This window comes from Elephantulus edwardii, unplaced genomic scaffold (assembly GCF_000299155.1).
Source record: "Elephantulus edwardii isolate Elephantulus edwardi_28Jun2011 unplaced genomic scaffold, EleEdw1.0 scaffold00064, whole genome shotgun sequence".
Lineage (NCBI taxonomy): Eukaryota > Metazoa > Chordata > Mammalia > Macroscelidea > Macroscelididae > Elephantulus > Elephantulus edwardii.
The window spans coordinates 14,626,190-14,638,321 of record NW_006399814.1 but is presented as its reverse complement, the minus strand read 5'-3'; the positions used below and the strand labels follow the sequence as shown (position 1 = coordinate 14,638,321).

Genomic DNA, 12,132 nt, shown 5'->3' with positions numbered 1-12,132 from the left:
CACAGGGTAGAAGGTCAGTTAAAGAGAAGACCCTCAATCAGATGTAATGACACAATAACCGCAGCTATAGGCCTAACTATGTCAGAGATTGTGGCGATGGCACAGGATAGGACAAGGTTCAAATCTATTGTTCACAGGGTCACTAAGGGTCAACAATGTTGTTGTTATGTGCCGTCAAGTAGCCTGCAACTCATAGCAATCCTATGTACAACAGCCCTAAACCCTGCTCTATCCCTTGCCAATCTTATTGTCTCCAACACACCCATCCCCATTACCCCAGTGACTAAATCAATCCATTTCATCAAGGGTCTTCCTCTCTAGTGCTGTCCCTCCATTCTTCCAAGCATGACGTCCCTCTCCAAGGACTGGTCCCTCCCTGTAATATGTCCAAAGTATGTAAGACGGAGTTTCAGAATCCTTGGAGCCTGGTCTCATAATTTAAAAAATTAAGACTGTTAGTAATTCTAGAACCTGGTATTCATATACATTGAAGTAAGTTTCTTTTAAATACAGAATTCAGACTGAATGACCATTATTTATTTTGAGATTGGCATAAATCAATAAAACTGATTATTTTAAAATCTAGTAAACAAGAGCGACAAACACACAGTCATTTATAGATAGTATTAAGATCAGAATAAAATCTGACATTAGTTAGAATGTAATTACAAAATAAATTATGAGTTGAGATTTTGGACAAAACTTTTTAAAAACATGTCTTTTAATCCCCATTCTGGATTGAACATTGTCCCCCAGGAAATATCTGTTGTAAATCCTAACCTCTATAACTATATCTTAACCTGTTAACACCTACAGTTATAATCCCACTTGGGAATGAATTTTGTTACAAGACACTATTAGTGTGGGATATGCCTTAATACAATCTCTTTAATATAAAACAGACACTGAAACTATTGAAAGATAGATGCCACATCACATGAAGATAACCAAGGAACAAGGAATTCCCTCCAGAGACGAGAGAGAAAAGGGCCTTGCCCTAGTGCCAATATCCTCAAACTGGACTTTGATGCTCAACTGTGAGAAAATAAATTTTTGTTTGTTAAAATCATCCACTTGTGCTGTGTTGTAGTAGCACTTGAAAACTAAAACAATCTCTAACATAGGTTTTGTGTTATACTTGCAAAAATGATGTTAGCCTTACTGCCTTCGAATAGGAAAATCCTTAAAGCGTTCTGCATTAAGTGGCTTTTATAGATCTCATAATACCAAATGATTTCTATAAACACCAAACTTGGAGAAAAATGGACAATCTCTTTCCATGAAATATGCCTCTGAAAAACTGCTGGAAAGTCAGCTATGAGTCAGTTTAGACTCCACATCAAGAGGGTGAATGATAAACATCAAATGTTACAGAGTAAAACGAAAGATATATTGTACTTTTAATATTTCTTTAGAAAAAAACAACTGTATCAACTTCATACTATAAATTAATGGTGGTCATTACTGCTAAAACATAAAATATTGCTACTATACAGCAACATGTTCTTGATGCCTTCACTGGGTTTTCAGAGGTGGGTCATCCCATGAGAGGAGACTGCCCATCTTTCTGCAGAGAAGCTGGTGGATTTGATCCTGTGCTTTTAGGATTGCAGTGCAGCTTTTTACCACCAGGTCACCAGAGCTCATTAAATGCAATATAAGCCTTTTAAAATGTAAGGAAAACAATTCAAATAAAATTCAAAGCTAAACTGGGCATAGAGGCATCTACAGCCACCAAACTACACTGACAGTTATTAGAAGTAGTAACAGTCAGTGTTAAGTGTAACCCCAAATTAAGTAAACAGCAGTAATAAAAATTGCAATTATTCAGTTTATTAAAACACTTCTGGCAATGTACTTTTACTATAAATTTGATATTGTCAGTTAAGAATTAAACTTGTCAGAAGGAAAATCAGAGAATTTAGTTTTTGGTAACAACAACAACAACAAAAAACCACACTAAAGAGAAATAGTAAACTTTGTAAGCAATGGTCAAGAAATATGAAGCAACAAAAGCATCTAGGATACAGTCACCTTTGATTGATGTTATATCCAAAGAGTATTTGGGAATATTAAATAATTCACAGTGATTTAGAAAAAATTTAATTTAATCCAAGGCTCAGAAAGATGACAATTTGTCCAAGCTTAGTGGTGGTTACTGAGCACTGAATCAAGATGAATACCAATCCAGCCCACCCTTTTAAAAGTTCAAGAGAGCAAAGGGAGGGAAAGAGGGGTTTCTAGGGTGCTGGGAATGCTCTGTTTCATGACTGAGTATTGATTGTATGTTTTTATGCATTGAAAGTCCTGAGTCATAACACTTTAATTTGAATACATTTCTGCATGCATGAAATTTATACCAGGAAAAAAAATATTTACAAAAACAGAGAAAACTGTAAGTTACTTATCATAGTATTTCTTGTCTAGTAGAAAATCCTATAGTCTCTGTAATTGCATGCTATGCATGAGAAAGCTGGACAGTGACTAGGGATGCCTTTGAGCTGTGCTGCTGAAGAAGAGTGTTGAAGATATCATGGTCTGCTAGGAGAACAAATAGGTTCGTCCTGGAGAAGGTGAAGCTGGGCTGCTCCTTGGAGTCAAGGATTCTGAAGCTCCATCTGACATACTTTGGGCATGTTGTAAGGAGGGATTGGTCCTTGGAGAGGGATACCATGTTTGGGAGAGTGAAGGGACAGCTCAGGAAAGGAAAACCTTCGATGAGATCGATCAATTCAGTGATCGGGGTAGTGGGAGTAGGTGTATCAGAGACAATGAGGTTGGCACAGGATAAAGCAGGGTTGAGGGCTGTTGTACATAAGGTCACTATGAGTTGCAGGCGACTCGATGGCACATAACAACAAGAGAAACTCAAAGGATAAGGCATTATATGAGTAAGACCATGTTAGTGGGATGGAAAAAACTCACAAAGGACAACTTACAACTTTGTATGGCTCAGCAAAGAGAGGAGAGCTGGGAGGGAAGGCGTCCTCGCCCTGCTGAACTTCCTGATTCCGCCTTTCCCGTTCTTTCATACGAAGCACATTCCGGTCTTCAAGGTTCATGTTGCTATGAAAGAAAACAGAGTCTTTACATCACAAAAGGAAAAGGAAAGATTACATTTTCTGTACTGATTTTTTTGTTGTTGTTGTTCCAAGTTAATGCTTCAATCTCTACAGCCAAGTGCTACAGTTGGGTTTGGGCAATGGTTTTATCACAACCAATATTTCTTCCTTGCATGACCATCTAGAGAGGAAACACTAGCCTAGAATATTAGGACCCACCCCCATCAAAACATTTGGCCTTACCAGTTTTTAACATGCTCTGCTAGTTAAAGTCAGCAAAAATATATACATTCAGAAGAAGGTCATACTTAAACCCAAAGCTCAGTGTTTCCTACAAGCCTTTCCCAGCTTCCTCTTCAGTCATCTAAACTATTCTTTGCCATCAGAGGCAATACAACCCATTCCCGCTACCACCCCTTCCCCCCGAGTCCAGTGACTCTTCTCTACTTTGCATCTACCTTATCTTGATTTCTTTTTGTCCCAAACACAGCTTCCTTGGGGTCCATCCTTATGGCAGTTTGACCTCAGCTTTGCTGTTTCTCTAGATTCCCTAAAAAATGACATTTCTGCTCTAAATATATCAATATTTCAATTAACACCTCATTAAATGGCAAAATTGAGGCTTTCAGCAACAGTGTCTAAAATTACCTTGGGTTAGTAACAGTAGTTGGTAGTAACAGTAGTTGTACTGAAGAAGCTGTGGGGTAGGGAGAAAAAAGTGGATGTGATTTCTACAACTAGGACGGCATGTTCAACTTTCACTAAAAACAAACCAAGGGACATAGCTTATTTAAGTTTATCTGAAGTAGCAGAGATTAGGTTAAACAGACTATAATAAAACGGACTGTCAGATCTGGGCTGAGAGATTACTAGAAACTCTGCAACATCTTTTTCTAGAGCTCAACTATCTGTCCCAGACTTTGTTTTGCTTTTTATAGGGGGGGAGGGGAAGATCTTGTTATACCCTATGAAGGGAAAATATCCTCGGATAACGGGAAAATCAAAATATACCCTGTATTTGTGGAAAAATTCTAGCCTGAAGAGTCATAAATAAAAACTAGAAAATTAAATTAAGACTCAGGGAAACTGAAGTTCTAAAATTAGAATGGGCAGCAAACCTTACATTTTCTTAAGGACTATATCAGTGGTGAAAAAATAGTGAAAGTAAAAGGTATCCAAAGAGAAAACTTCCTGATTTACACAACTTAGTATTGTGCAAATAGCAAAGACAAAAAATAAATGCTATTGCAAGATATGGAAATAGCATTTGTTTTCTCTGGCCTCCCTAGTACCTAGTATCACCCTGAACCGTAAGAAAAATTTAAATTTTTCTTTAATGAACACTGTAGAACAGTTAACTAGAGAATAAAACCAAGAACCTATTACCCTCCAGAACACTTAAACTAATTAATAATTGTCACTAACAATCAAATTTCAAAGAGACCTCCTGTGCTATGGTGTTGCCAACAGTCATCTGCTGCTAATGGAGTCTACAAAAGGACCCATAAACTGACAATTTCCTAAATTCCACTCCTGAGAGATCAGAAACACTTTCTTTACAGTTGATCAAATTTTACATATTTAACAGCACTAATCATTCAAAAACCACTTGTACAGTATATCTGCAAAAATAGATACAAAGAAATTAAAGACTGCCACCAAAAAAATGCTTTCTATATAATCCAATAGTCATAGAAACTGACTTTTAATAAAGCTGCCAGGAAACTCAGAGCTAAACTGATTACTAAAACCAGTAATACAAGTAACATCCTTGTACCTCACAGCTGTGCTCTTAGTTCTGTGAAATATATTCTCTAAGTGAGGCTGGCAGATTGAAGGATTTGTCTGTTTTTAACTGGCTCTGAAATCTAGCTTCACCATTTTAAGATCTATGTCACCTTGTTTGTTGTTGTTGTGTACCACTGAGTTGGAACCAAACTATAGCTGACCCTTCAGCAGGTTTTCAGAGGCAGTAACTGCATGGAATATTATCCATCCTTTTACAAAAGTATGTGATACTTAAAACTCTTCTTAGTGATTTTCCCCCCCTATTTAATTGAAATTGTTAACTATTAAAATCTTTTCCTGGCTTCATGGAGTTTACATCTGGTCTCTGTTACATTTTACTAATCAGTTTGTTTACTTCGATGTATTACAGCACTCCTTCTGCCACAGTTTGGCTGGCTACAAGTTTAATGTTTGACATGGTGAATTTTCTTGTTCTCCTCTGGTGCCTAGCACATATCACATATGTTTTGTGCACACCTAATAAATACTAAATCTTATTTAAGGTAAATCTGGGGCACCCATTAACTGCCTATGGAAAATGGACACTTTAGCATGCTAAATCGGTGTCCTCATAAGACAGCACGGTACTGCAATATAGCTTTTTCAAATGTAATAAAGGGTAACCTTCTAGGAAGAGCAAAAGAGATTGTACAATCAATGTGCGTTTTGAGATGGAAGTTTAGGCATAAGCACAATACATTAAGACCTCAGGAAGGGATCGTTTTAGAGAAAGACCCAATGCTAAAAAATACTTACTCTTTTTCTTCCATCTTTTATTTTTAAAAATTTCAAAGCTACAAAAAAGTATAAAGAGCATCCTCATTATCATACACCCTTCATTTGTTCTAGTTCTTACATACCATCCAGTCAGTTCCAAACCACAGCCCTATGTACACTAGAAACAGTGCCAGGTCCTCCTAACCTTTGCTATGTTTAAGCCCACTGTCACAACTGTTAACATTTTGACCATAATTGCCCATCCCTCCCTCCCACTTTCTTCATGTAAACATTCTATTTGATCTTGAAATAAATTTCTAGATGTAGAAATGTTAAAAGGGTAGATGTGATTCCATTTTAACGTATTTATCTCTAAAATGTTTCTCAGAACGACTGTGTTAAAGGCTAACCCCATTAACAGGGCTCGAGAAGACCCTTAAGCCATACTATTTTCACAAAAAGTTTTTTTAAAGATTTAGCCCCAAGGTTTTAAAAATTAAAAAAGGTATCTTATTGTCATCTGTTTTATTTATTCAACAAACATCTAAGTCTATCTACTATGTGCTAGGAATTGGGAATAAAATGGAAAATGATGCAGATGGTGTCAGAGTCAACTATGTTCCACTGAACTTCCTTGCCAACTAGACTTTTTTCATGCATTACTTTATCATTCATAACTTTTTTGTGAACAGTCTTTTCACATCCCTCTCCCACTTTTTATTACAGTAATATCATTTTCATTATATAATAACTGTATTTTCTCAATTTGCCATTAATCTCAGCAGAAGAATAATAAAGGGTTAGGATTAAATTTTTATTAAACTGTGTATCCCAAGGCTACTAACCATTTACTCAAGTCTTTGCTTCCTCTTACATGTTCCCTCCAAAATCCCACTCTTGGGCAAATGCCTGGCCTCTCTGTAGTCCCAGCAGAGAGGCAAACATCACTGCAGTTGTTCATACCAGTCATACTCTCCAAATCACCCAATTTGTTTTTCTGCTTTCTATCCTTTCTCCTTGGTCTTCATCTGCTCTTTAAAGCTTTCAATTCTTGTTTCTGTGAGGTCACTATAACTAATTCTCTCTAAAGAAATAATTTGTAGTTTTTATACTACAGATACAAACTAACTGTATCTTTATTTTCCAATAATCTAAAGAGTAAAGAAGCCAGAACAGATCCTACTATGGACAACAGAGGACTGAGATATTAACAGAAGTATTAAGATGTTGTCAAGTAGCCGTTGCTACCTCCTGTACTTTTTATAAATCTCATCCAGCAAATAACTATAAATATAAAGGAACTGGGCAAACTAGAAAAGGCTATTTCTCCATCATTTCTATTTCTCTCAAGATCCTTAAGACCTCTTGGGAGGAAAAAAATGAAGGAAATCAGAAAAGGTCAGACTAACAATCATGGCAGAAGAAATAACCTAGAACATATGGTACAAACTTGATAACTGTATGTTGGCTACAGATTTTGTAGAAGAGAGATCTCTCTCTTACCTCTCCTTAATCGTACCAGAGAGACAAAGATACTATACCTCAAGTTGAGCTTTTATCTCCAATTGTCTAGCTCAAACTGTAGGTGACTCAGATGGTTTAATAATGTTGTTGATTGCTTTCCAGTTGAGCACGACTCATAGCAACCTTATGAACAAAAGGTCTGAAGTCCCTCTACAACTATCTATATTTATCAAAGTTCATAGAGTTTCCAGAGGCATGTTATTTAGGAAGTGGATGCCACTCCTGCTTCCAAAACTGTCATAGTATCTTATTGTTTTTATTTGTCATTGAGTCACCTGCAATGTAAGCGACCCTATGTACAGCAGCTCTGAACCCTTCCCTGTCCTGAGCCAGTCAATGCTAATTTCTCTCAAACTGTCCAGGCATAGGCAACTACAAACCTTCTCTGTAAATAAGTGAGGCAGAGCTTCAAAATCCTAGCCTCCGTGCTCGCTTTGGCAGCACATATACTAAAATCGGAACAATACAGAGAAGATCAGCAAGAAGTGTTCCATTAAAAAAAAAAATCCTAACCTCCAAGGAGAGACTTGGTTTCACCCTCTCCAAGACAGACTTATTTGGAGAGAACCGTTTGAAAGGAATATACAATTCGGTATTCTTTGCATGACAAGAGTACAGAATAAGAGCTGCATGGTGGAGAGGATTGGGGGAGGGTAGGTGGGTTGTATAATAATGAAAGTATTTTCAAAGAGAAAAACCAACTGGGGGGGAGGGCAGGGAGAAAAATGTGCAACAATGAATGAATGGAAATGCAAAGTCTCTATAAACTTTCATTAAAATTTCAATTAAAAAAAGACATTTGTTTTCTTGGGTTATTTAATGATTTAGATTATTCAGCAGTAGAGAGGTGTTCTTAAAAGTTCTTGAACATAAGAGACAATGACCTCATAATTAAATTAAATTTCTTATCAAAGGGACCTCTGGTAGGCTAGAGGATACAGAGATACAATGCCAAGCCAAAGGCAAGATGCAATCTACCAGCTGCTCTGCAGGAGAAAGATGGACTCTTGTGTGATTTACAACCTATGAAAACATGTTAGAGGGTCTGCTATGAGTCAGTTCTGACCTGACAGCACATAAAATTATCAACAAAACACAAGCTTAAGTCCAAACTTCATTGTTAATTTGTTAAGGCATTTTCACTGAGTATACAAGATAATTCAAAAGATTCCATTTTCAGCTCTTTTGATTTGACATATTAGTCATATGACTTAAGTCAAATGTCTAAGTGTTACAGATTGAATTGCATTCTCTGAAAATGTGCATGTGTCTAATGATACAATAATGTGGAAGCTACTGGAAGCAGGAGTGGTATACACTTCCTAAATAATATGCCTCCAGGAACTATGAACTTTGTTAAATGTCGACAGTTGTAGAGGGGCTTGAGGCCTTTTGTTCATAGTGTCGTTATGAGCTGTGCTCAACTCGAAGGGAATCAACAACATCATATAATGATTCACTATGATCTGATAAGCCAAAATAGGTGTAAAGAGATTAACAAAGAAGTGAAAAACCCCTTAAGCTCATGATAGTCTAACCTGACCTAAAGGGGTGTTTCCCTATACCATGGCCTGTCATACCTACCGCTTACGCTCACACGAGGCAAGTGAGCCAAGAGTGGCGGGACGCCTCAGTATCACCAAGAATCAGATGTCACGATTGGAGTCTACTTTTTTGGACATGGGCCCCCCCGTGTGAGGAAGCTCCCTGACACCTAGGGAAGCCAAGACACATGGAGATCTCCAAGAACATGGGGCTTACATACTGAAACAAAAATTTTCTTCTACAACTAGCACAGAGAAAGCAGACCTCCCCCTAGAAATGGTACCTTGAATTTGGACTCTGAAGTTTTGCTGTTAACCTAAAGGCAGTCTCACCAGCAGTTCAAATCTATTAGCAGCTGGAGAAAGAAGAGCAATTTCCTCTCATGGGATTTACTACCTAGAAATCAGATGGAAGGTCAACTATGAATCAAAACTGACTCAAATGCAATGAGCAGTGAGTAGTAACTGAAACACTAAGCCTCAATTTTAGACTGTATAAAGTATCTGTACATCTTAGTTTAATAAGGATCAGGTAAGAGAAACACTTGAATATATTTAAGTGTAGAACACTATACAAGAATAAAGAGTTATGAAAAAAAGGCAGAAGGTATCTTTTTGACATGATAGAAATGTTTTACAATTACATTGTGGTAATAGTTCCATATCTCTGCAAACAAAGTATCAATGAATTAAATACTTAGAAGATAAATTTTATAGGCTGTAAATTATACTTAAATACAGCTGTTTCTTAAAAGGGGGTATCACCTGGCTTGAGAAGTATGCTAAAAGACTATCATTTGTCAACTCTTCCTATCCTATTGACCTCAATGACAGGCTCCAAACCAGGATTCTGTCTCTTAAACACTTAAACTTCCCAATCATTCGTTTAAACTGTCAAAAGATACAAAAGCAATCTTAAGATATTAAAATACCTAAGACTATACTTTCAGGGGATCATTTCTATAGATCATTACTAAAGAAGTTTCTCTGGTTCTGAGTAAAATAATCTGATGTTACCCAAAAGAGGAAAGATATGAGCAAGCAAATATAACAGTCTCCAAAGATTTGACACACTAAAGTTAAACAACACTATAATTCAGGACTAAAAGATATTTATAGAACACTCCACGCAGTAATAGCAGAATAAACCTACTTCTCAAATGGCACAAGGAACCTTCTGTAGGACAAAGCATATTTCAAGCCATAAAAGAATAAACTGTAAAGGACTGAAATTGTACAAAGTATATTTTCAGACTCTAATGGTTGAAATTAGAAATCAAAACAAGATAAATGAGCAAATTCACAAATCTGTGGAAATTAAGCAAGCTCTGGTAGCCTAGTGGCAGGAAACTGCACTGCAATCCCAGAGGTGCACGGTTCAAATCCACCAGATGCTCTGCTAAAGAAGGAGGAACAATCAATCACCTCCTGTACCAGTCAGATCCAATTTGACGGTACATACATTAAAAAAAAAAAAAAAACAGTGGAAATTAAAAAACACATTCCAAAGGAATAATAGATCAAAGTGGAAATCAAGAATTATTTTGAGAAGAATGAATATGATAACCATTACATTTCAAAATTTATGAGATGTAGGTAAAGCAATGTGTAAAGGGAAATTTACAGCTCTGGTGGCTTAGTGATAAGGAGTTATGCTGCCAACCCAAAGGCACATGTTTAACAACCACCAATTGCTCTATTAGAGAGAAATGGGCAATCTCCTCCCATGTGACTGTCTCTGAAAACTCAATGAAGAGTCTGTAATGAGTTGATTCCAACTCAACAACAAAAAACAACAAACACTAAGAAAAAAGGTCTCAAATCAGTAATTGATTCTTTCACCTTTAAATACCAGAAAAAGACCAAGAAGATCTGTAGCAAGTGAAAGAAAAGCAAAAGAAATACAATGGAAATAAATACAACAAAGAATAGAGAAATTATAGGGAAAGTTAAAAAGCCAGCGTTAACTGCTATTGTTCCTAATGAGTGTCCCCACATGTACAAAGCAGAACTCCCCATACATATAAATTCCATTTATATTATGAAAATGTAAAAATTCTCACTACTAGGAAAAATGATATAGAAATATTTCAAAAGACTTATAAACTATGAGTAACTAAGGTTTATTATTCCAGTACTTCAAAGTTGGCTTAATATCTGAAAATCAATAAAAGACAACAACTTGATGATCATATCTCAATGCAAAAAACTCCAACTTTCAAAATTCATCATATATTCACCATAAAAACAATTAACAAACTATAAAAACAAAAAATAGTTTTCTCATATTGGAAAACAAGACTCTCCATGGAAAAACTTACAGCTAATACTATATTTAATATGAAAGCCTGAATGCTATCCTCCTAATACTACCTATAAAACAAGGATGTCTATTCTTGCCACTTCTGCATATGTGCAACAGAATTTCTTTCCTGGAATGTCTTGTCAGGACAACTGGGGAAGATAAAGGAAAAAAGTCATTCGTAACAGAAAGGAAGAAATAAGATTATCATTTTCTGCATAGAAAATCTTAAATAATCTACTTTAAAAACCTGTTGTTGTTGCTGTTGTTAAGTGCCGTCGAGTCACAGGTGACTCATAGAGACCCTATGAAGGAGAGTCCTTGACATTTGGGTGCCTTTCATCCTCTCTCCAAGTTCATAGGGTTTCCGGAGGCAAGCTATTTTTTAAAACCTACTAGAATAAATAAGCTCAGCAAGTTTGAACTTCAAGTCTATATACAAAAACCAATTATTCCATAAACATGCCAATAACCCAAAATTATATTATGAAAACAAATTCATCAGCAATAACATTAAAGAATACTTGAGAATAAAATTTTAAAAGCAATGTGTTATTGTTACTATGTGCTGTTGAGTCACCTGCAACTCACAGTGACCCTATCTACAACAGCCCTAAACCCTGCTTTACCTTGTGCCAATCTTACTGTCTCTGACATATCTACCTCCATCACCCCAGTCATTGAATCAATCCATCTCATCGAGGGTATTCCTCTCTTGCGCTGTCCTCCACTCTCCCAAACATGAATATGAAATTTATATTACAGAAACTACTAAACATTTTTTAAATTAAATACAGTCTTTATTGAGTTGACATTCTTCTACTAAGTATTATTTAAGGAAATAAAAAAAATTCAAGGACATTCCCTATTTGAGTGGAAAAATTAATACTACTATGATGGAAATACTCCTACTTAAAATCTCCATCAAAATCTAAGCTCAATCAAAATCTAAGCTCACTACTTTACAAAAAATGACAATCTGATCCTGAAATCCACATGGATATTCATGGAACTCAAACTGTCAAAATGATCTTGTAAAAAAACAAAGGTGAATAGAAAAACAGTAGGAGGCATCTCACTCCCTGACTTAAAATCCTACTACACTGCCGTGGTAGTCAAGACAGCATGGTACTGGTACAATGACAGACACATAGATCAATGGAATAGAATTGAGAACCCGGAAATCAGCCCATCT

The 12,132-nt window shown here is 36.3% G+C and overlaps 1 protein-coding gene across 1 annotated transcript in view; it reads right to left on the bottom strand.

Annotated features, from left to right (window-relative positions):
* AFF4 (AF4/FMR2 family, member 4) overlaps positions 1-12,132 on the bottom strand; it is a 127,247-nt gene that overhangs the window by 79,733 nt on the left and 35,382 nt on the right. Inside the window, exon 2 of the mRNA XM_006888074.1 lies at positions 2,940-3,066. Coding sequence (XP_006888136.1) covers positions 2,940-3,062 — 123 coding nt within the window. The 5' untranslated portion in view covers positions 3,063-3,066. The remainder of the gene's footprint in view (positions 1-2,939; positions 3,067-12,132) is intronic.